At 41.3% G+C, this 25887-nt stretch overlaps 3 protein-coding genes across 7 annotated transcripts in view; all 3 read right to left on the bottom strand.

The window, feature by feature from the left end:
- RB195_022980 (uncharacterized protein) overlaps window positions 1–25887 on the bottom strand; it is a gene marked incomplete at both ends in the record, with an annotated part of 55361 nt that overhangs the window by 9778 nt on the left and 19696 nt on the right. For 2 of the 5 annotated variants that reach the window (XM_064210254.1, XM_064210256.1), the window contains 5 exons: window positions 739–897; window positions 2220–2339; window positions 2407–2539; window positions 2625–2771; window positions 10697–10782. In XM_064210254.1, the coding sequence (XP_064066135.1) occupies window positions 739–897; window positions 2220–2339; window positions 2407–2539; window positions 2625–2771; window positions 10697–10782 (645 nt within the window). Of the gene's footprint in view, window positions 1–738; window positions 898–2219; window positions 2346–2406; window positions 2540–2624; window positions 2772–5172; window positions 5622–9979; window positions 10014–10696; window positions 10783–25887 lie in introns of those variants that run through there. The other 3 variants (XM_064210257.1, XM_064210258.1, XM_064210255.1) reach the window with 3 other exon arrangements.
- On the bottom strand, window positions 5853–6309 carry RB195_022983 (uncharacterized protein; the record flags this gene model as incomplete). Its single annotated transcript, XM_064210261.1, has 2 exons — window positions 5853–6108; window positions 6176–6309. The coding sequence occupies 2 exons, from the start codon at window positions 6307–6309 to the stop codon at window positions 5853–5855; spliced, it is 390 nt and encodes a 129-aa protein (XP_064066140.1).
- Window positions 17861–18379, bottom strand: RB195_022982 (uncharacterized protein; the record flags this gene model as incomplete). The annotated part of the gene is made up of 2 exons (XM_064210260.1): window positions 17861–18157; window positions 18239–18379. 2 exons carry the CDS (start codon window positions 18377–18379, stop codon window positions 17861–17863), a joined length of 438 nt encoding a protein of 145 aa, XP_064066139.1.

Genomic DNA, 25887 nt, shown 5'->3' with positions numbered 1-25887 from the left:
TGATCTATATCTGTGAATGACACCATCAACGGTTGTTCTCAACACCTTAGTGTTCAGTTTTTGCCTGATCACTGAAAACATAGCCTTTCTGCTCTTCTCGTTTCCGGTATCGTTACTCCTACGTTCGCGTTGATTGTATAACCTGCTGACGTTACAGTCTTAATTCAAACTCTCAGTAAAGTTTGACTAGGTGTATACGATAGCCTACACTATGCCTACACGACAAACTTGGATCAAATTTAAAAAGTCATCAAGGAAATGTTTGAAAAAAGGAGTTTGAGGGTGGGTCTGAATACGTCACGCATTGAGCAGTTAGTGGCAAACACCAACTGAAGAACAGTTTCGCAGGAGGATCTTTAGAAGAGTACAGGCAGAAGAAAATTCTAGAGGCAGCACAAAGAAGAACAAATCTAAAGATAAGTGACAGGAAGTTGAGCAAACATAATATTCCACTAATACCCCTACTGAATATAGGAGAGATTCCCTTTTTTTTCTTTAGTTCTTCCACCAATAAGTAAAATATGTGCAATTATTTTCAAACTTCAACCCGGCCAGTAAGCCAACGTAAGCCAGTTTCGAATCAGGAGTTACACTTCTCCATATTCGTTTATTGTCTTTCTTGCTGGAAAGCAGAAGAGCACGAAATTTTGCAGTTAATGAAATATTGAAGACAACTTGAAGAGTTTTTAGCAATAGTCCACAAAAAGTTCCCACTTCTAGAATTTCTTTCTGAGTTACCCTGTAAACAATTCGAGCTCCATCGATGAATCGTCCAGCCCTTCTGTAAAGCTGAACCGCAACGAGAGTGCGTTCACTGCTTTCGTTCATTTCTCCAACGCATTTGCCCATTAAACCATTTACATCTTGAAGGTTGTGAGTGCGAGACAAAGAAACTGCCTGTAATTCAGAGCTAGAACAATCATGAATAAGCAAATCCCACCCTTCTTTGCCCTAGAAATTGTTCATTTCTTGTATTGTGTTGAAATACATGTTATCTAAGTTGTTGTGTCGAACTTTTATTACTTTTTGCTGCGTTAAATTTCGACACCTCCGCCTGCCACCTGAAAGTGCTGTTGTGCTCGTTTTTTGGACCACTATCTGTTTGTGATCTACACTTTGCATAACAATACGAACGGCTTTGTGCTCCACATAATAGCCAAGCACTCGTTTTAGTTGTTCTTACTCGGGTTTCTACTAGAAATTCAAAGTGGTTTTGATATTCTCTTCACTGTTCTTGTTCTCATGCCCAACTGATGTGTATACTATGCTGAGGACATTAGTACACTTCGATGATGTCTTCTCACGTCATGTGCAACTTTTTCAGACGCGAAGGCGAGTCCCCTTCGCTTTCTTCCCATGCTCGGAATGTACGCTACTCTCAGAAAAGTTGCACGACTCACGAGTGAACAAATTTAAACTTTCATTTGCTCTCATCTGTGCCAAAATTAGCACTCAAATACAATGTTGTCTGAACTATATGAAGATGTCATCCTGATAAATATACCTAACGATAATATCAAAACAAAACAGCTGGTTCTTCACACGATTTATGACATACACACTTAAAAAATGCATCATTTGTTCGTAGCAAATGGTGTCCATTGTAAAACAAGGATCTAAAACTTTATTTATGGCATTAACCTTTCTTTGCTACATTAAATTAAGTATTTTTTAGCCGTAGAAAATTATATACTAAGAAAATAGACTCGAAAGTGAGCATTCGAATCAACGAACATCTCAGAATTAAGACAGCAAGAGGATCTTTTTCTTGCGTGATATTGGTGCACGATCACAACGTAGAAAATATTAGAGACACTCCAAATTTCTTCTAGAAATCCGAGTATCAACAACCAAAACTGGTTGCTGTCCTGCTGCCGTTTATATCGTTTTGTGAGCCGTGAATCACTTGCGGCACGATCACCACCCAAGGCTTGATGACACTCACATAATTGCTGTGAGTGTCAAGGCCGGTGCGGATAATCTCCGCTACAGGACGGTAGATCTCAATGTTGGTTGCAAAAGTTCCATTAGAATAATTATCTCTAATCATGTTGGTGTAAGTGGACCAGATGTAGGAAAATAAGAAAAATTATTGTCGAAAGTTCCACCTGCAAAACATAATATAAGCTCAATTTCACTTCGTGTGTGAGTATGTCCCAACTGAGTTTATAAATGAAATAGTATATAATAGTTTACAAGTAAATATTTAAACAATTTACCTTATCCCAGTTGTTAAGTTGTACACACACGTGCAGTGCGTTCGTAACCTGCTCGTTTCTCAAAAAAGATTGCACGGCTTGTTCACAAAGTCCAGCCGATGCGAAAAACTCCGCTATAGCCTTAACCTTGTCCAAGCAACACCATCAATCATATTTCGACATAATTTTGAAAGAGGGTAATGCTTACTGATAAGATAGGATGACCATTCGGAAGTTGTTTGGTTAGGAGCTCAAGACTACTGAAGTCATCCAGGTGTATGTAGCAAACCATAAGGTTCTCCAACGTTCTAGCAAGCTCATAGTGATCTGCTGCTGATTTCCTAAAACAAACATAAAGGTGTAGGTAGAAGTAGGGCATTTCAGCCTTCAGGATCTTGCTTTACAGCATTTCAGCTAGCTACAAACCATCTCTGTCTGTCTCTGTGGTAGTTTGCTACATTTACTAGTGCTTCCATCCTTCCTTTGTCACTTGTAGAATTCGGAACAGAGCTCATCAAACGCAGTACATGCAACCATTCATCAGTTTTCTTGTGCACAGATATAGCCAGGTCTCTAAAAAGTAAACTGCAAATAAGACTACGTAAACTGGTTCTCCTGAATTTGCACCTTCTATTCACATTGTATTATTTGTTAAAGACGCAAACAAAAAACATATTGAGGAAGTTCTGAAAATTTAAAAATCTCTTACAACGATTCAAATTTGGTTGCGCCGCAACGTAACTGGAATTGTTGTGAGAGGTTTTCAAATTCAAAGTAAGTAAAGTAAAAAACATGTTACAACCGTAGAATTTTATCAGTTCCAAGCATTTCATATATTACATCGGATGATCGCGGGTGTGGGTCGCGGAGACCCCTCCATTTCAATTTTAGTATGAAGTCATGTACATGTATGGAAAAAGTGTTTACTTTGCCCTATCACCATATTAAATCCGGAAACTTTTGGAAGAGAAAATCAAGGATAATGAAGAACTCACCTGCCGGAGACAGCTTAGAATGATTTCCTATTTATTGCCTAGATAGGAGACATTTTTAGAGAGTGCGTTTTTATCAAAACATGATAGGTAAGGTATCGTTATACTTTCATCCACGCATTTTTTTACAATCTATGCTTGAATTCTCATGGTCAGAGTCAAATGTGGTGATGGAACATCATCTTCTCGATTACGAAGCCTTCCCCGCTCTCCAACGCTTTTCTCCGTCATTGACAGTCCAATGTACTGAAAGTTTCTTGTGTTTCGAAGACGCAACGTCGAAAATTAGCTCATGAACGAATGCCAAATGTGATATTAGGTATCTGGTAGAAGTAAAGAGACACCAAATAGTAGAAGAAGCAAATTTGCTGAAATGTTGTTAATGTTTCCACATTTTAGATAAAATTTATGAAATATCTTTAAATGCTGAGTAATATGAAAACTAAGAGAAGAGAGGTGCATAGATCGAATTAGGGAGGAGCAACGAAGAAGAAAAACGAAAAAAGTCAATGTTTTGTTCTCAAAATGTAATAAGGGGATCATGCAGGTTCGACACCTGTTGATCAAAATTTTTGCAAAAGAGATAGAAATGTGAAAGTACTTATGCAGGAGTTTTCAGCTGAGTTTACGGAACAAATCGTGCCACGCTGGTCCTGTTTATACTCGTAGCACTACACGACGGAACACAGTTGCGCTAAAACTAAAGGAAATAGAGGCTTGGTATTAAATATAATATTTATCGAGAACTAAAGAGAAATGACGGCACATACTAAGTTAGCCAAGGCGTAGAATGAGCAAAGTATTGTTTAGTGAAAAATGAAAAGGCACATAAAGTGAACACATACACATAAAGTGGCCGCAAATCTCTGTAGGTGGCACTAGTATGATGGTGAAGACGAAGAAGAGATAAGGGATCAGTGGCGTCACCCCAGCGACTGACCCAGGAGTGCTCCGCGGTCGTCCATGATACTCCCGGCTATCCGAGGAGTGATAGCTAGCTTATTTTCAAACGTGTCCACCTTATCTTCTAAGACGTTCTCCTATTTGTGGAATCGACAAGTCGCGTAGTCGTAATCCTGTTGAAGTATTTTTAGTCGATCCTCCATGCGCTGACTTTCATCGGGCATGCAGCAGAGTGCAGCGTTGTGTCCCAAGCGTTTGCAGTGGTAACACGGCGTATTATATTTGCGACAAAAGCGCCCTCTTCTGCAGAATTCACCCAGGAGCTGTGGACAACGTCCGCTGTGAGTTATTCGATTGATCCGGTCATCGACGAACATGTAGATGTTATAGAAACCTGAGTAGTGAGCTCCTGGGCAGAACATGCATGGCTGAGATGAAGGAATGAGGGCATGAGAGCATCGCTCCTTGTTTTCCGACTCTTTTGTTATGAAGTGTAGATTTTTTTGATTTTCTTGGGCTTGTCGGAATTTTTGTTGGAGATGTGCAACTGTTTCGGAGTCATCATAGGTTTTATCCTGTGGTACGTGCGCATCTTCTCTAGGGCGGTCGTCTGCGTCAAAATAGGTTCAGTGTTCAGGCGCTTATACATAATCTTCGTTTACGGCGGTATTTGTGTTTTCGGAGTCTTTACTCCGGTTCTCATTGATCTCTACGAGGATCGATTCTAGTCCGGTTGTATCCTCGCCTATCTTCTGAAAGAGGCTCAACAAACTCGGCATTGTTATGGATTGCTCTGGCTTCGTCATATCCGTCGCCATTTACTGCGCCGGTCTCAGCGTTATCATAACGACTTCGCGTACTGCTGTTTTGTGTTTAGTGTTGTAAGCGCTGTCTATGTTATCAGTCATCTTTTCTTTCGTATCTGTGTGGTGTTCGTTGATGATGGTGGGTTTGTGCTGCACTTCAATCTTATTGGCTATCGCGTCCAGATCCGCTTCGTTTTCCTTCGTTATGACTTACTACGATTTTCGTTACTTTTCAACAGACACCACTAACGGAAAAGAAATCATCTTGATCACCTTGACTTCCATTGATTTTCGAACTGTTTGAACAGGCGCCAGTAATTCTTCCATATATCCCGATCGCCTGCCAGAGTAGCCCAGTTCTTGTTCCATATGTTCTTGTTCAACTTCACTACATCCTCGATGCGCTTATACGCTACCCTAGCCGCTCGTCTCCTCCTGCCCAGCTCGGGGTCAGGTCGTTCATCATGTTCAATTTCTGACCCAGATAAACGTAGCTGGTGCATTCGGATATGTTTGTTCCGTTGAGCGTGAATGGGGCATCCGAGACTCATCCGTTGCAGATTCAGCTGAAGACCGATGCATCCACATGTTTCGTCGAATTCGGTCAGCATTCGTTCCGCTTGGCTGATGCTAGGTGTTATCAGTACGATGTCATCAGCAAAGCGCAAATGGTGTAGCTGCCGACCATCAACCTCCACTCCCATGTCTTTATGTCGTCCCATTCCAACTTCCGCATTGCGTTCTCGAGGGTGGCAGTGAATATTTTGGGTGAGATTGTATCACCCTGTCGGACCCCCTCTTCACGTCAATGATGATATTCTTATTGAATGGCGAAATTCCGGTCGTGAAGTTACTGTACAACTATCGAAGTAAATTTATGTACTGAGTAGAGACGCCTTGGTCGTAAAAGGCTTCCACGACCGTTTCCGTCTCAACTGAATCGAAGGCCTTCTTCAATTCGATGAAGGTGAGAGCGGCATCTTGTACTCTCGTGATACCTCGATGAGTTTCGAAACAGTGTGAAGGTGGTCAATCGTGCTGAATCCTTTTCGAAACCCTGCTTGCTCGCATGGCTGTCCTTCATCCAAGGCTTTTTCAATCCTATTAAGGATCACCCTTGTAAAGAGCTTGTAGATGACGGACAGTAAGCAGATTGGGCGATAGTTACCGATGTCATGTGGATCTCCCTTTTTATACATACGATGAGTTCTGGCGAAAGGTTCTTCAGGTGTTCTAGTCTTATTCTCTCGTGACCGGGTGCCTTACGATTTCTTACCGACATGATGCATGTCGTATTTCGGACGGGAGAACCTCTGGAATGACATGTCCTTCTTCCCTCAGATGCTGATCTCTCAAGAAGACATGGCTGTCGAAGAGATCAGAGTAGATGTCGCAGATGATTTTCTCCATCCCCCTTCTCGATGGTTGTTCTCTTCGGGTTTCGGAGAGCAGTCATCCTCGTCTTGCGACTGACGAAGTCTCGACGGGCATAGCGGATACTTTTCCGCGTCTCTGCAGCTTCAGCCAGCACTTCTGCTCTTCTCTCTTTAAGGTCTTCCTTAAAATAAATGAAAAGAAATAAATAAAGAAAACTAAAATAAAGAAATCATGCAAAAGCTTAAACTGTTTACGCTAGCACATTTTCCCCACATACATGATCTAACGGGCATCGTTCACTGTCAAGTACTTTAAAAACGGTTGAACACTTAAAGTATATCGTTTCTAGTTCGAATGTTCTCTTGACTAAATCGTTTCTCTTTCACAGGTTAGACAAAGATCTTTTTTATCATACTTTCGTGCTGGACTCAAGCGAAGGGTCGTATGTAACGCGCAAATATACCTCACGTTTGGAGGAATGAAACTTCAAAAGCTTCGTGAGTGTTACATTGCACGTTTGCCCCCTCCTGGATATCTAACAGATACACAGTTGTGTAGTGATCGAAAGCGTCAACCTGTTGACATGCCATTGTTCTCGAAGAAAATGCGGCTGTGATGTACAGGAGGATATGTAGTAGTAGCTGCACTCACTCGGTTCCGTCTGGCTAGCTCGGGTCTCTCTACTACTTTACGAAGAAGTATGAGACAACAACGTCCAGGTTGAGAAAGCAACTATCCTATGAGAAGTTGTGTTCCATAATATTGGGGGCGGGTTGGTTTCTCTGTTATGTAGACGTAAAGAAGAAGGTACAGAACAACGATGATGCTGCATAGGCAGAGCATCATGAGAAAAATCGTTCCTGTTGGGCAGCATACCAGATTGAGCGGCACTTGCGTGCAAACCTAACAGTCAATGTTGTCGTAGAAATCTACTCCTCTGCGGGGTTTCCATTAGAGTTAGTTGTCTTCCTATATTCTATCCTATTTTAGCGGAATTTAATGGTCCTAGAGAGCATACTCAAGTGGCAATTTGACAAACATGGATTTTCGTGTACCTCGTAGCGTTTGCATAGAGTGTCGGTACATATTTCGAAGGCGTGATCGCCGCCTGTCATGTAGATTAAGACTCATTTACTCGTGCAAGACATCTTCATGGTCGGTGTACGAAACTCTACTAGGGTTCCTATCCAGGGTATCAATATGAGGCAAAAGAGAAATCATCTTTCAGTATTCCTAGCATGTAATTTGGGTGGGCATGAAGAAGTGGGAACTGTGGAAGTTACTGTCCGAATGATATTTTGCATTGAGAAATGTTACCGTTGCAGTATGTAGTGACAGTGGCGTTGACTTGATATATACTTTTTCTGCGTTTTGCATAAGTTAGTTAGGTATTGTTGTCGTACTGTTGTCATCTGTTCCAAAAACGCTCCTTAGCCTGATATGACAAACGTAAGACATCTTCTACTCCTCTATGTGATTTAAGCGTTCTAATTTCTTATGGAGGAACATAACCGGGTTCGTCGTGAGGTGGGAACAGTGCATGTTTCAATGGGAAATTTATAATCAGGTCTTTTTGCATGAAGTCAATCGGTCGAGTCAAAGTGAGTTCCTCGTGCAAAAAGGCTAATCAAGACACGCCTCAAATTCGGTTAGCATCATATGTAGATGATCACCTGACCAGTGTCTTGCGCTTCGTAGAGTTGTGTGTAGTGCATGTTTTAGTAATTTAATGATGTTTTCGAAGAAAACTCCTTGCCAAGTAGAGTAAACTATATTGTGTTTCCACTGAATTTCTTTTTCAAGGGTGATCCTCAGCACATCTCGTGAACGAGTTGTGGTGAACTTGCATCAGTGAGAATTTTTGCACTCAATTAGAAAGTAGATGAGTTGTCGCATGTGACCGAATCTGAAATACCTGTATGCTACGAATCGACGTTAAGCGTAAAATCTTCCGTACCCATACTTTGACCCATCTCGAGATAAATAAGGCTCGTGACGTTCAACATGAAGATACATGCGCATGGTTTATTCTTGTGATCTGGGATTGTCGTACACAGTAAATCGATGAAGTCGAGTCCTATGTGTCGGGAAAGCAGCTTCGCAAAACTTTTTGTTATGGCAAAGCAGGTGTCTCTGGACAACGATATGGAAGAGCAATGAAGCGCCTACATTTTACACATTTTTAACCTTGTCTTCTCACTTGTTAGCTTCAGGAGCTTCAGCATCCACAACTGCCCTCGAACTGTCGTCATGGTGAGTTCGTCGCCTTGATGATATGTCACATGCACATCACTAATAATTCGACCAGTGGGGAACTTGACGCTATAAAAATCGACCTCTTCTTTTTTGTTTTTGCCTCTTTGGTCAGACTTCCTTTTGGGTCCCTTTTGAGTCGACAAAATTCTTCCCTCCCCAGAGTCCCAAATTAGATCTTTGTCTTAAAAAGTCTCCTTTGAATGAAGTGTCCTCCACAGATTTTCGACAACTTCGAGTGAAATTGCTTGGTGATTGCGGATAAGTGACATTCGTGCAGCGCGTATAAGCGATCCGTTGACAGCGGAGAGTTCGTCTGGATCGTCATAGAGTAAGCTCACCCTATCGTGGATTGATTTTGATCTCTCTTAAGCGCTCGTGTAAGCGCGCTGAATCATATGAGGTCGATTAAAGGTTGAACAATCTGTGTGACTGTATCAGTTACAAGAGCGATCATTTCGTTATTCTCTTCACCGTTTGCTTGTGTCGACATGGGGAAATGTCGGACCGGGTCCAGTTGTCTACCAATCAGAGTAAAAATGCTGTGCCAAACCAACAGGTATGGTTTCTTAGCTTGCCCTTATTTAGTCCTCGTGTATTTCATCGCAGTCCCATCGCATGGATTTTTCCAATGTCGTGACATACCAGAAGTCAACGAATATTCTTTTTACGCTTACGGGATCTATTGCCTTCTTCATAATTATCCCTGGTTTTTGACGGGCACTTTTACCACAGAAAAAAGGGCGTTTCACTCTTTATTTTTCCAAATAAAAACGTTTTTCACTGTCTTATTCGTAAAGATGCGTGTCGAAAATTATGTTCACATCTGTAATTCTATGTTCTTGTGCTTCGAAAAAGGATAGAAGGCATCACAGTTATTCACGACCTCAACGAGGAAACAATTAAAGAAAGAAAGGAATCCCAGGGATGTTTCCCTCCTTCAAATCTGGCGACAATAGCTTCAAAAATAAGTTAAGTAGAAGACCACCATCGAATCTCGAAGATCAGACACTTTTGGCAGCCGTGGATAAATATAAAAGCATAACAACCCGAATGTTGCCCAAAACTCTCAATGCTCAATCAACAGCGACGTCTAGCTGGTTTAGCCTAATTGTCTTCATGCTGCAATCGAGATGAAAAGGTCGAGCGGAAAGAACCATGTCATTACGGAAAAACGTAATTTGAAGCGACTGGATGCATTTTTCTACCATATTTCACGTGAGGATTTCTCTTGCTTCTAGAGCGGTTTCAAATTTGAGATCTTTCACAATACAAAATCCCAGTGGATTGGTCCGATTCTCTAAAACAGTTCAGTAGCTAGTAGTTACACCTTAACCTTTACGCAGCATGTGATTAGCGGTAGGTAAGCAGAGTTACCTATGTAGGCGGCAACGAAGGAGAATCTCTTTAAGATACATACCATCACCTTATGAGTATGATCCGGGCATGTTCAGAAATCCGCCGGAACCCTCTTTACACGCACCCTAAAATACTGACTAAAACGAAACCGCGTGTGCGACCGTCTTTGTTTGGGACAAAGGTTAGCAATATGATAAGGAAGAAAACAGAGCGAGTAGGTAGCAGCATTTACCAGGTTTCAAGTTCCTGCTGCAGTGACAATATAGTCGGTAGCGGTCGAAACGACACGGTGGAGGTAGTAGATTTGGAGATCTTTTGGAGTAGAGATGAGATCATTGCGAACTGGTGCGATAAGAAGTGCTACCAACGGTCCCCTTTGTTAGCACCAATCATCCCAATTGCAATGCTCCACCGCACCGCTTCAAGCAAACCCGTCTACGAAACTGCACCGGGCTTTAGGTCGCTTTAGGTCGCTTCAGACTTTGAAACACGAAATATACGACATATATGAAATGATTCAACCCCATCAAAATTTGTAAAATCAATAACGGAACAGAAATCCATAGAAAGTTGGACATGGGAGTTCCATAACATGTAGCGGTAATATTATTTTTAGCTCAACAGAAAATTTAGGACTATTTAATGGATGACTCCATCTAACTGCCCAAACATAAAAAATCATAATTGCAGACACAGAATCGCTTTGTACTCACTGCGATAACTTAAGCGTTTGGGAAGGGATGGCATATATGTTGGAAGCAAAAAATAGAGGAACAAGACAATCAAAAAAATTATCTTGTTCTCTTACCTTCGATCTTGATCAAGATATACTCTTTCAGCATTGGTCATCTTCCCCAAATGCACAAATATTTCAGCTTTTTTCAGTTCGGGATCCTTAAAAAACCTGTAATTAGTCATCAACAAAAACAGAAGTCCATAACGAAACTTTTCAATGTCGTATTCAGTAGCAATAAATGAGCAAGGTAATGAAATTAGATAGTAAAATAACTTGTAATAACAATAAACGATTAAGAGAAGAAGAAATAAATATAATTAAAGTTGCGGATGCGCGTATCCAAGATGACCAAATCTATTTCGGTAAGACACCATAGATACCTCTCTGGCATTTTTTTTTTGGGTTCCGATAGGAGCGAGTGAGAAAGAATCAATTTCACTAGTGCTCAACACATCGATCACTATAGCTGAGGGCACATAATTATGCGTTATTCGATTTCGATATCTAAGGAAAGAACAACATGAAATTTCGTTAATCGAAATGTTTGAATTCCCTAAGATAGTGTTGTAATACGATAATTTAGAAAGAAGCTGAGTTCTAAGCCGCTTGGTGACGCTACAGTCACCTTGCAGTGTTGCACTTGATAAATATCATTTTGTCAAAGTGAGCCCAGAGCCCAGAAAATGCATAAAAACCAATAAACAAATGTAAACGATTTCTTCTCCCGAAATGGTTTTCGTATTCCTGGTCAGACTAATGTTAGAACCCCTGTTGACATGTCCTAAACGACTCAGAGCAGAAGCGACCAAAAATTGGTGTAATCAATGAGTGGTCAATGAACAGTGTTTCCCTGCGAAAGTAATTTGTAATTTTCGGCCTGTCCAGAGCACAACAAGGGTTTTGTAACATAATGATTAAGAATCTGGGATGGTGCGCGTTTCAGGTGGGTTATGCTTATACGGGGTCGTAAATTATGGAGAGAAGGGTGAGTCCTTCCATTTCTTCCTTACTGCCGTAAAAAACGGCCCGGAAAATACGACTTCGAGCGTTCCGGTGTGCTATTTTCTACAGCGAGTTCGATTGGAGCGCGCTAGCCTTGTGCTTTTCCGGTTATTTTACGGCAATTAGGAAGAAATGGACGGAATCACCCTCCTTTCCATAATCTACGACCCCGTATAGGAAATCTTCACCTCCGCACCACCCCAAATTCGAGGAGTGATGCCTTTAAACCAAAAGAGGATGGGCAGCGAGAGAGTGGTGCCAGTGCTGCCTTGCCAACAGGCTAGACCTCTTAGCCGGCTTAAAATAAATATCATGCACGGCTACATCATCCACGCAATGCTAGTTCAGTTTTGTTTTTGCAAAAGTGATGTAACTTCCTCAAAAAATAAAGGAGGAGAATGGAAATTTCTTACGTACACTTTCGTACACTATGAAGAACGGAAAGTCTTCTTGTATTGAGAATAGCGAGCAGATAAGACAGAAAGCAGAGATGCAGGGCTGTAGATTTGCTTCAAAAAAGATGGTAGAAGAACCAGTCAATGACTTCGTGGGATACGAAACAAAAGTATTAGTTAGTCCACTCATTTAAAGAATGATAGTGCTCAGACCGGAGCAGTCAGACGCTGGCGTGAGTGTATCTATCCCTCATAATGTGCTGATCTTTGCACAAAGTGTTGACACAATAACAAGACGCATGCTGCACGCTCCAGCATTATTAATTCACTCTGATGATTGCCATTTCATCATACGTTAACCTCAGAACAGAGAGAACGGACAGTATCAGCATCAGTCTCATTTACGTAACGGCGATATGAAAGAAGGATTAGTTTATATAACTCGGGTGGTTGAGTGGTTTCCATTTTCGCCGCTCAATATAGGAACACGTAGAAAGGCTCGACGACGTGACGTCTTCCTTCTTCTTTACGACATGTAACCAAGACTCTATTCAAGCCTGTAGGAGATGGTATAATGTGTAGTAGAAGCACAGGCGTTAAGAATAATCGCACGTCATCGTTGAGATAATAGATAATGCAAACTTAAAAGTTACAACTGCACTTGTTATCATGCCGGTTGCAAACATATGCCGTCGTACGATTGGTGTTAAAAGTAAAGTTTTGAGTGATACTTTTGTGAGATTTTAGGAAGCACGGGAAGCAATTCTAGTGGGGGCCTCTCAGAAGGAGGAGTGAAACCCTATCTCTAGTCTTGCGCTGTTACTGCAAGAAATCTTAGGATCCTTTGTGTTCAAAGTAGGATCTATGAGTGGGAGCGCAAAAGATTGTCGTTGTCCGGTGCAGTGCCACACTCTATAACCTGATAGCTCGAGTGCCTAGGAAAACATTGAACCCTTGGCAACCAGAGTTTGTTTCGCTGTCTTCGAGTCCACATTAATAAGCCGCCCTGATTTGTGTACTGTGATATTTACACCGTTCGCTGCATAGGAGGAAACTCTCATCAAAGCTCGCAACGTGAACGTCTAATATTCTGACAAAACACCGACGAGCGTTGAGATGCTGATGAAAAGTGGATGGGAGTTTAATTGTGGGGAACGACTACACAAGTGACTGCAAGGAACGACCTCACAATTCAGTGCAGGGAAACGTATCATACACTATTTGCATCTGTGATGTTGCAAAAAATGTCTCCGATCCCTGCACCGAGGAAAAAGCTGTGTGGCAAGGATCTGTAAGCAATTTTGTAAGTGTCACTTGCACTGCTAGAATTTTCAAACAGAAGAAGCTCCTGAGGAGCAATTTAGGTCAGTTATAGAGTGATCAAATGAATTTTAAGCAAGGAAATGAAGAAGTGAACGGGTCCCGAAATCTAACATGCCCCACAAACAACATGTGTGGTAGGCGAGGAAACACCGAACAAATTGCTCCAAAAACGAAGAATAGAAAATTTGCCAGAGGTGATAGAATAAGCATGATCATGCTTTTTCGACTGGGACTAGCCAGAAGGCAATGATTGTCCGTTCTTAATGGATCGAAGAGGTAAAGGATGTCTCAATTGTGGAAAAAAAATGCAGCAATAATTTCCGTTTACTGGATGCTGTCTTTCACAAAGCAAAAATGCTACCTAAAATTTTGTATCTACTACTTTAACATACAGAATTATAGCAGGGTGAAAATGACCGACCCTTTCATCAAAGCCTCTTCCCAACTAGCTTTGTGCCGATGGAGTTTCAAAACTGTTTTTTCACCTATTTGACGACAAGAACTGGCGATTATAATGCGGTCCCAACATCGGATTCCTGTTCAGCTCTGCCATTGATGGCATCATCTGAAGAACTGTCGGGCAGTGTTCTGCTAATATTCCTGACACTGATTGACCTCGAGTATGTCAAAACATTAGCCTCAATAATTTGCAGCCTATTGTCAACCTTGTGTTGAAACTAGATGCAGCCTATGGACTACGTGTTCACCACATAAAGGTAAGCAGATTAAGATAAGCTTCCTTCAGACCTTCAGTTACAATCAAGACAGACAGGCAGCAGATTGAAAACATGACTCAGTACTGTTACCTAAGCCTATGCTCAAAACAATCGCCTACTAAAAGAATATGGAGGAAAGATGCAGCTAGACCAATTTGGCATCCGAATTCCTAACGAAATGTCTGGCTTCTGTTCCTATCGCTAACGAAGTCAAAATGTAAGCCTACTTGCCCGCTATTCTTCCCATTTCTATGTACTGGGCGAATCAGAGAAAAGGACAGTATAGAGTTGATACACCTCAGCGAGCTATAGCTGTTGCAGAGAAGGCTCTTTGACGATTTATGGGCATTGGCGTGCCATGACGAAGAGCATGACGCGAGTGTGGATTTCCTGTTCTGGTAAATGAAATGATGACAGAAAACATCAGCATCTTTTTGCTTTTCGAAGTTCTCGCTTATTTGCTCGGATTACGAATATGTCGATGGAACAGTTGTACAAACCGTTGTACACTCATATCAAGTGTATGGCAAAGGTGAGTCGTGGTAATCTTTTCTTTTTCTTTCAGGGTAAATAGAGTAGAAGAAATGTGAAGAACAGAATAAAGTCAGTTCCAAAGTATTGAGACAGAAACCTAAAAGATTGGTTCAAAATCTGCTGGAGGCTCTTTGGATCCACACCAAAAATTCTAGGATGATCCGCATGGTAGAGTACCTCGCAATAACGTGGGAACTCGTGCCATATCTCATGTGGGTTTTCTGATTTGAATGACGTAACCAAGTAGTTCACTTTCATGATCGACCAGTCAATAGCCGCTACTGAGCTTCTTCAATCCAAGGTGACCATTGTTCTGATAGCTATTGAGTGATCGAAAACTTAGCTTAGAGCTTCGTCTGTTTAGTTGTGAAGAGATTTCGCCGTTTGAATAATAAAACTACTTGCTCATTTTCAGCCCTAAAAATGGAGACTTGCTGGTACGTCAGCCCATAAAATCAGCTTAACAAAAACCAATTAATCATCTCATCATCTCACCAGGAAGTAGTCAAACGAGATGAGATGGTCTCACGGTGCCGAATCAGTTTACCTGCCTCAGAAAGCAGTGGAACGCGTCCCACATCCTTAGGTTGGTACATTAGCACTTGACGGAGAGAGATGAGGCGAAGCGGTTGTGACGGCGCAGCGCCAGATGCCAGAAAAACGAATTGGAACGGGTTCCAGCTACGCCAGCGTCCAAAGGGTATCATTAGGCACCCAGAGCTTCCGCGACAACCTATCCTTAAAAGAACTGGCTGACAACGGCTATTGTTAATTGCAGGGTGCAGCAGTCAGCAGCATCAGCAAACCATTGCGCTGCATTCGGCTCATGCCCGCCCATGAATCGTCCATCAGCGTCCCTCAACGTCTGATAAAGTGCGAAATGTCCCTCGCAGGACATGCTACCTCTGATATTGCCTCTGTACGAAGTGTAGATGTACGAAGTGCAGAGGTATATCAAACGACTGCACATGAAATGCCAGAAATATAAAATACTTTGATGCTTTATAAGATTAATAGGTCGATCCGGAATAATCCGCTCCAAAACCTTGTACATAACTCGTAGCAATGAGATTTATTGATAGTTCCATCGGTCTTTGACGGAAAATTTCTTGTGAGTGGCAATTATGATAGCGTGTTTCCACGAATCAGTTATCTTTTAGTCTATTAATATTGAGCGGACGATCTTTGTCGTCCCGCGAATCCCAGAAGGAGGAAGATATTCAGCATTTCTGCGCTAATTCTTTCGTCTCCGCCAGATTTCCTGACAGCTACTCCATTGGCAATGTTGACGACTGATGAACAGCTTTTCATCTTGCCGCTTGTTCCGATCTCGGAACACGGTAATTGATAATTTGTAATGTTCGTTGCAATACTGTCCCCTCCTTGCCGACCATATGGCAAGGAGGCGGCGCGCTTGAATCAAAATGTCGCTTTTGTAGTAGCCGGAGCAGGCCGGCAATTTATTCTGTGCTCTTAGTTTCATTGCTCCTAATTGATAAACATTACCACTGAACCACCGTTTTCTTTCTTGGGTATAAAATCCCAAATTATCGTGAGCTGTGCAACTCACACGCACAATTTTCTGGTGCATCGGCCGAATAAAGTGCCGTAAAAGTGCAGCAAGCCCCTCAGCTGCCTACAGCAAGCCCCTCAGCTGCCTACAGCAAGCCCCTAGCTGTGCAACATCGTGAGAGAAGTCTTTGGTTTTCCATAGAAAACCTATGGCCCATAGCGCCAAAACTCTCCAGCTACTTCTGGAGAAATTTCCACTCTACAAAGAAGATTGCAATCCAAATGGGTCCGAAGAGGAAATGGGTTACGAGAATGGACACCTTTAGGTACCCATAGAACACAAAAATACGACGGAGCCGATTTTGAATATAGGGTCCAAATCTTAGCGCACGAATCTAAAACGTTGGCTCGGAACGGGCTTTTTTGGCTTTGGAAAAGGCTTGGAGGCCTTTTGGATCCAAGCCAAAAAACCTAAAATGAACCGCAAGGGCGAATGTCTGCTGTTAACGCGGGAACTCGCGCCATATCTCGAATGGTTCTTCCGATCCGAATGTGACATTCAAACCATTCGTCTTCATGATCGATCAGTCAGCGGTCCATACTAGGCGTCTCCGATCTAAGGTGAGCATTCAGTGTAGTCGCTAAATTGGTGATTGAAAGTAGGCGTGGATTTTATCAGTTTAGTTGTGGAAAGGTTGGTCGTTTAAATTGTAGATTGAGTCGCCCATTTCAAGCTCTGAAGAAGGCGATATTGCCAAAAGGTTAGCCAATTAATTTATTTAACAACCTCGTGTACAACTTATCAAACTCGATACTACATTCAAATATGCCGAGGTTCATTGAAAGACGAACTTCTCAAGTCCTCATGTGTATCCGAGAAATGGAAGATGTGAAAGTAGAAAACGTTATGGAGCAACTCGAAAAAGAGATCAACGCTAAGAAATTCGTTGAATCAAGATTAAAAGGTCGTTTTAAGACCGAAAACAGAGAAATGAAAAGTTATCAAACTCTGCATAGGTCAGAGACAAGAAAAAAATGACAGGCAGTGTATTTTCTGTGACAGCTCCGAGCATTCTGCGCATAATTGCAAGACCATAGCAGATATCCAACGAAAGCGGAACGTTGTGATTAACTCCAATCGCTGTTGGAAATGTTTCAGCGGCCAGCACAAAAGTAATCAGTGTAGAGACCAAAGTGTTCCCACTGTGGAAGGATGCATCATCAAAGCTTTGGTTTGCAAGATCATCCGAGAATGTAGCAAATCAGCAAAATCGGTTGCGCTTTGGTAACAATGCAGCAGTAAACAACAGAAGACCCTCTACTAGCAAAATAAAAGGAATTAGTGCCGGATTGCGCAATCGCATTTCAAATGACGTTCGTCAACGAGATCAAACTTCGAATGCACATACTGAAAATCCAATTCAAAGTGATTCTTTCGTAAAAGTCGATTCTAACGAGAATACCACAAGAGACCAAGTAGTGCTCACGACTGCCAAAGTAAATATGTGGAATAATAAAACAGGCCAATATGAGTTAGTTGTAATATTTTATACTTTATACTTTAATATTTTATACTACATATACATATATTATACTGGTGCACAGAGAACTATTAGGGTGTTCGGAAAGTATCTGCCGAAATACGGCAAAATTTCAAAACAAGACAAATTTTTATCAACATTTTATTATTCGACGAAATAATCTCCATCAACATCGACAACCTTCTGCCAACGTCTCACAAGATCACGGATTCCTTATGCGTAGGACTCTGGAGGCGAAGAAAGCCCGAAGGTCATTTTCGAAGTGGTCACCATCATAGTAGCGTTTCTCTTCCAGGTGATGTTGAAGCGTAAGAGGTGGTAGTCGCTCGGGGCCAGGTCTGGGCTGTACGGTGGGTGCGGTAGAACTTCCCATCCGTGCACCAGAATTTTCTGGGAAGTCTTCTTCGCGATGTGAGGGCGCGCGTTATCGTGCAGCAGGCGAACGTTGTCGAGCTTCGGGTGCTCCTTGCGGATCTTGTCACCCAGTCTTTGCGGTTGAACGCAGTAGACCTAAGCAGTAACAGTCGTGTTGTCCGGCAGCAGTTCGAAACGGTAGATTCCATGAACTCCTCACCAGACGCTCAGCATGACTTTCTTCTCATGGATTTCACCTTTCACGAAAGGATCCGGCATTTCATCGCCAGCGCACCAGGCACGTTTGTGGGTGTGGTTGACGTAAGGGACCCATTTTTCATCTCCAGTGACAATGGTGTCCAGTCGAATCTGCGGCATCTGGAGAGCAGCTGAGTGCAGATGTCCAGGCGTCTTTGGCGGTTGTCTTCACTCAATGCATTTGGGAGCAACTGACCGAGCTTTTTCATCATTCCGAGAGATAGCAGTCCAAGATCGAGGCTCATCTTCGAGTTTCTTATTTCCGGCTTTGAGGCGCTGGAGCCAGGCGCGCACAGACCGCTCAGAAGGGGTTTCAGTGCCAAATACTTGACTTAAGTTTCGAGTAAGAGTGGGCTTCAGCAGGGTGGCCAGATTCGAACTTGTAAAGGAATACGTGTCGAATATGGGTGGAATGTTAAGCTATTATAGGATGAAATAGGCAAGGAAGAGGGAGCCAGATATGTTATTTGTATACAAGCGGTAGTGTCCTTATATAATATAATTAAAACGGGAACTTCCAGAACATCTCAAAAAATCTGCTGCGAAATTTTCGAAAGATACTTTCCCCCTAAGCGTCTTTGGCGGTTGCCGTCGCTCAATGTAAGTGGAAGCCACTGACCGAGCTTTTTCACCATTCCGAGAGATCGCAGTTTATTGCTCAGCGAACAGCCAAGACTGGCAGCAAAATACCGCACACCTTCATATGGATGCTGCTCCACCAGATTCTTCAGTTCGTCGAACGATCTTGCAGTCGGTCGACCATAGCGAGGTTCATCCTTGAGTTTCTTATTTCCGGCTTTGAGGCGCTGGAACCAGGCGCGCACAGACCGCTCAGAAGGGATTCCAGTGCCAAATACTTGACTTAAGTTTCGAGTAAGAGTGGGCTTCAGCAGGGTGGCCAGATTCGAACTTGTAAAGGAATACGTGTCGAATATGGGTGGAATGTTAAGCTATTATAGGATGAAATAGGCAAGGAAGAGGGAGCCAGATATGTTATGTGTATACGAGCGGTAGTGTCCTTATATAATTTATTTAAAACGGAAACTTCCAGATCATCTCAAAAAATCTGCCCTACTGCGAATTTTCGGCGGATACTTTCGGAACACTTTAATGTAATAAACAGCAGAGGAATTTGGACTCCCAAAACAAAAAACAGAATTATGCACCATATCTGGCACTGGTGGCCGTACTGAGAAATTTAAAAAAGAAATGAAAAAAAGAAAAGATTGAAACCTCTTTGTTCCATTGAAAATCTCTACAGTTTTTGGAGAAGAGATTCATTTAACTGTTCAAACAAAACCCGTCATAACTAACGGTTTTCGTTTAGCGTATCTTCTAGAACGAGATAAACAGTTTCTTCAAGATAACGATATTTGTTTGTCCAATCTAAAATCGAGAGCTGAACACCAAAATCCACAAATTCTAATTGGATTAGATTACTACTACGAATTTGTAATGAGCAGCACTAGAACAAGGCTACCATCAGGACTGTATGTTGCCAGAATATTAGTAGGTCCAACTCTTCACGGTCGCAGTACAAGTCCAGCAGAACAAACTAGTGGAGAGACTACTCATAGTCTTGTGCTCGTTCAGGAGCCAAGTGAAGCAGATATACTTCAGAAGATTTTCGAATTGGATGGACCAGGAATTTCTACCAATGGATTTTCAAATGAAGAAAAGACATTTGAGCATTTTGAAAAGTACTCTAAAACTATATTATTTAACGGTGTTGTGACTGCACCCTTTCCTCTTAAGAACAATGTAATCGATATATCCGATAATTATGCGATGGAATACCGTAGGCTCAAGTCCTTACAAAGACAGCTGGCCACCAACAAAGGGCAAAGGTCGTGGTACAGCAAAATATTTAATGATTACCTCAAAGATTCCATGATTGAAGAGGTACATGAACCAGTCAAAAACGCGGGTGGCATCTACTATATGCCACACTGTGGAGTGTGGAAACCTTCAAAAACGAAACCTCTTAGAATAGTATTTGATGCATCCTTGAAACAAAGAGGTAAACTATCATTAAATGATGTAATTCACACCGGTGAATCTTTCGTTAATAAAATCCACGACATCCTTATCCGCAGCAGAATTAGCAAGTTAATATTAACATGCGATATCGAAGCTGCATTTACTCAGATCAGAATCGTAAACGAGCACAAAGACCTTTGTTGCTTTCTATGGGTCAAAGACATCAGTCGCATGCCGACAAAGGACAACATAGTTGTTTACAGATTTAACCGTTTACCATTCGGCGTTACCGTATCTCTGAGCATATTGAATATTGCAATTCTTGCTTACTTAAATGTAAAGAATACCCCACTTTCACGTGAAATAGCAAGAAACATTTATGTTGATAAAATTTTATTGACAGCTGCAACTGAGCAGGAAGCTTTGAAGAATTATGTAGAATCAAAAAATCTTTTCAAGGAAAATGGTATGAAAATACGAGAATATGTGTCAAATTTTCAGATAGTAAATGAAGGAATCCATGAGAAAGACAGATCACCTTCTGGTGATATCAAGTTCTTGGGTGTTAAATATAACACAGAAACTGATCAGTTTAACGTGAAAGTAAATATTCCGTCGAAAACATCATTTACTAAGCGAGATGTGGTTAGTATAATAAATTCTGTCTACGATCCTACAGGTGTAACCGCGCTATGGTTTATCAAAATGAAATCGATAATGCGAAAAATCTATGACATTCGAATTAAGTGGAATGACTATGTTAATCCAGTAATGACTAATAAATGGAACTCCGTCTGCAAAGAGATGAATGGTGCAAGTATCCGCATTCCCAGGTCAATTCTCACAGAAGTGCGAAACCTTCACACTTCAAAAACAGATTTATGGATATTTTGTGATGCAAGCAATCTTGCTATATCAAGTTGCGCTTTCTTGCGGCATAATGACACTAACGACATCACACATTTGTTTAGCGAACTGTTCCCATGTTCCAATGCTTTTTCCATGCTGGCTCTAGGGCCATTTAGCTGAAAACTACGCTCTACGATACTTTGAGTGGAAAAGAAACCATGGAAGAAAGAGAAAGATTTGAAAATCCCCATGTTGAAGAGTTTGAGACTAATAATGATAATGCGAACTCAATGTTCGTAGATCTAGAGATTTTCACGCTTCAAGACAGCGTTACGAATTGTATCTAGAGTTGCAAAAGTGCTGCACAAATGGATCAATTGATGTAATACTACGAGAATCACATCAATTGCAATATCTACAGTCTCGCGCTTTGACCCGAACTCGATAATTTACTACGAAGAGATGAGATTAAGTGAGAAATTAATCATAGCATAATTTCATAGAAATGTTAACGTGATAAAGCTGCAGAAACGGTTCGCGAACCAAAAAGTAGTAAACAATGAAAATGGAATCATAAGATACAAATCAAGAATTCGAAATGCAAATCTATCTTTAGATACAAAAATGCCTATTTATATCGATAAAGACTCTGACCTTGCTAGACTCATTATTATAGACTTGCATTGCAGCAATGCTTACTGTGGCAAAGATCACATACTGTCTCTGGCAGTATGTGATCCTTGCCACAGTAAGAAATATTGGATTCTGAAATATTGGCAGACAAAAATATTGGATTCGGCAGCCATCAAGAACAATTAAGAAGTACATAAAAGATTGTACTCTTTGTAAGAGATACAAGGTATGCCTTTTGGAGCTCTAGAGATGCCACCACTACCATCAGATAGGGTGAAAATAAGCAAATCGTTTCAAAACGTAGGTTATGATTTTATGGGATCATTTCTATCCAACAGGAATGAAAGGATGTATATATGTCTACACACCTGCATTGCAATAAAAGCAATCCATTTGGAAGTCGTGGAAACCCTTAGTACAGGGGCGTTTCTCAATAGTTTTATTCGATTTATATCGCGTAGAGGTGTACCTCTTTTAATGAGAACAGACTGTGGATCAAATTTCAAACTTGGTCAGAAAATAATTGAAAAGTTGTTCGAAAGTGATAAAACAACAGGGAATTCGGTAATGAACTACTGTGCTTCTGGAGATATTAAATGAATCTTTAACTCACCAACATCTCCATGGATGGGTGGTGTATGGGAAAGACTTGTCGGATGGTTACTGTAGTCACCCGTATAGAGGCAATTATAAATACACGTCCACTAACGGAACTCTCACCAACTGATCCTTCTGGAATCCCACTCAGACCTATCGATTTTCTACAAGGAAATTTCAAATTTTCAATTCCAAACTCTGGAATGTCCAATTTCAGAAACGGTCCCATATTTGAGCCAGAGTTGATACAGACTGCTGCTCAAGCATACGAAGCGCTTGCATCTTCAGAAAACATCTTGCAACAAAGTTCTGGGAGAGATGGAACACTGAATATCTTACTATTTTGCATGACAGCCACAGATGTCAATTGTATCAGAAACGTCATGTGAGTAAAATCCCAGAAGTCGGCGAAATTGTATTGGTTGAACAGGAATTACTGCCCAGAGGACAATGGGTATATGGTAAAATAGAAGAATTAGTACGAAGCGCGGACGGCATGATAAGATCCGCTAAAATTCTAATGCCTAGCCGCAAAATTTTGCAAAGACCAGTTAATAAAATATACCCTCTAGAAGTTCGTTCAGTGTCTGACAACCAACAATCGGTTGAACGAAACTCTGAGATCATGGATAATGATATCCATATCCCAACCGTAACTCAATCTAGAAATCATCTAGTCAGAACCTGCAAATGTCACGCTTTAGACGTCATTCGTGAATTCGAAACAGACCTCGACAGATCAATGACCCCTACGTCTGCTCGATTAACAGTATCCTACCTAATAACGGCAATGTTATCCTAGTTTCTAATCAACCCTGGTGATGCGCAACCAAACACCAGCATTACTTGCAATAAAGGTATCGCGTTTATAACATATCCTAGAGGACAATTCGAGTTGTGCTTTCATCATGAATGCAAGTCATTCAAAATTGTTACGCAAGAAATTATGTATACTCTTCCTGTTTCACCCTTGGACAAGCCTGTAACGATAAAAATATGTCTCTTCTCGAGAAACGAGGTGATAACAATGATCGAAAAATGTAAGGGTCTAGAATTCTGCGCGGTATCTTCAACATTCTTGAGTATTAACTCTCTTAGGGAATCCACATTGTTAGCGTTTTGCGCAATTCTTACTGTATCCATAGTCTTGTACTCTATTCTCGTAGCAATAATTGATATGGCGTGGTCCATACGCAAATGGCGAAAACAAAGCGGAGAAGAACTAATGTTCAAGTTGAGTGCGAACTGAATACGTTCAAACTATGTCCTCTAATTGCGATCTACTTTATTAGTAGTCACTTTGTTCACTTTAGCATTCAAAAGTGCTACATCCGCTTGTCAACATGGTTATACAAGGCACACCGCAGAAATGGTGTGCGCGACGAGGGGCAAATGTCTATTCGAATTTAGACAAGAAATACTCTTTAACAGATTAGATTCAGAAATCTGTATTTGTATGTAACCATTTAAATACTACAGTGAGTATGATAAGAGTGAAAAATAACGGCATAAATCTCAATTTTAGCAAACTTTCACTCTTCTTCACAAAAGACACTATGCACAGGTTTTTTCGCGAGATGCGTTCAGACGGGATCCTGCACACAACACATTTGTAACAGAATGTACCCGAATAATACTATACCGGAATTAGATATGGCCCTAATGTATCCAGGATATATTGCATGTGAAGAAACATAGAAACAAGGTATTGTCTGCGGATTTCTTCTCCCAATGCCGGCATGCTCATTCTTGCGTCTGGCACAAATACCAAAAAATAAGACAGTGCTTAAAATTATGCACTGCATGGGGTGGACGCCAACAGTGCTGGTTGACGTCGAAATAGCGATTTACAATAGAGGAAAGGAAAAATCGACAATTCTGACACCCTATGCCACTCACAAGTAGGATGGGCTATTGATTACTGCAGTTTCAATTCAAAAACCACATTTTCCTCTAATGGACAGAAGATTCGCTGTTTCCAAAAACGAGGCACTACTGTTGCCAAATGATTTCTTCCTGTTTAATGCGAGTCATATATCCAAGCGAAAGAAAAATTTTCAAAATGCGAAAATCGTATGGTTTGTACTTGTAAAAATAAAGGCTAAAGATAAAGGGAGGATGCAAGTGCCCACTAGGTCCTATTAGGAACCTACGTAGAGAGATCACAAATGTACTTCCCATTGAAACCCCATTTACTGAAATAAGGTTAGAAGACAACATTCAACATGAAACCGCCATTGTTCTTGAGACAAACGTTATGTTCAACAGCGCAAATTACATCATAGAACATATAACATATAACATATATGTGATATAACATTTGAAGAAATAAAAGGCTGCTATAATTGCCTTGAAGGAGCAAAAGTTAAAGCCTCGTGCATAATTCACATTAATGCCTGGACAACTGTCCAGTGCCAATCTCAAGTGTTCTCCATCGAATGTGGACCATCGAACAAGACTAATCTAGTATATCCGGAGTTTAGTAACGCTCTGATACAGCAAAAGTGTCATGCGTCTTGCAGTGGGCATGGGATCACATTTGATCTATATGGAACACTTGTATACCATCCCAGAAGGAAACGAAGTCAGGTTTATTCCGAAGAAAACAGCGAAGAAAGCGCAAATTTACTTTGTAAAATTTGATCTACCAGCCTTCAACCACTCTTGAAAGAACGCTGAAAGTTGGCCCTTGGAACGCTAGGTACCTCGGCAATAACAACTGGGATCACCTATGTGCTGGGTCCCACCATCGTTATACTGTTAGTTAAATTTATCGTTATTGTTCTAAAAACTGTTGTTTCCATAACAATTCTTCTACTGAAACTGCTTTGCGCCTGCACAGGTAAGTGCTGCATCGCACTTCAAAGACGTTAGTCGTGACACGAAATACTGCGGGATCAATTGCGTGTATTGCGGTTTACCGCATAACACGCTTTTGTTCGACATCCGCGGCCTGCAAGGATTTCTACTTGTCTCCGTCCACCCAACTGCAAGTTCTACCTCCACTCGTTATCTCAAGAAAATAGTGGATTCGATATTCTCTGGGAAAGAAGAATAGGAAAACTTCATGATATTGCGACACTTCTTCTTACGTAATGTATTGATCTACTTTTTTTTTTGTTGTGTCTCCGGAGTGTTCCTATCTCGGAACACGATAATTGATAATTTGTAATGTTCGTTGCAATACTGTCCCCTTCTTGCCGACCATATGGCATGGAGGCGGCGCGCTTGTATCAAAATGTTGCTTTTGAAGTAGCCAAAGCAGGTCGTCAATTTATTCTGTGCTTTTAGTTTCATTGCTCCCATTTGATAAACACTACCACTGAACCACCGTTTTCTTTCTTGGGTATAAAATCCCAAATTTTCGTGTGCTGTCCAACTCACAATTTTCACACGCACAATTTTCTTCCGACCTCGGAACACGATAATTGATCATTTGTTCGTAGCCATACTGTCCCCTCCTTGTCGACCATATGTCAAGAAGGCGGCGCTCTTCAAGGAGGTTGCTTTTGGACTTGCCGGAGCAGGCCGGCAATTTACCCTGTGCTCTCAGTTTCATTGCTTCTTTT

This window comes from Necator americanus, chromosome X (assembly GCF_031761385.1).
Source record: "Necator americanus strain Aroian chromosome X, whole genome shotgun sequence".
Classification (NCBI taxonomy): domain Eukaryota; kingdom Metazoa; phylum Nematoda; class Chromadorea; order Rhabditida; family Ancylostomatidae; genus Necator; species Necator americanus.
The sequence above is the reverse complement of the archived record's forward strand: the minus strand, read 5'-3'. Positions and strand labels throughout refer to the sequence as shown.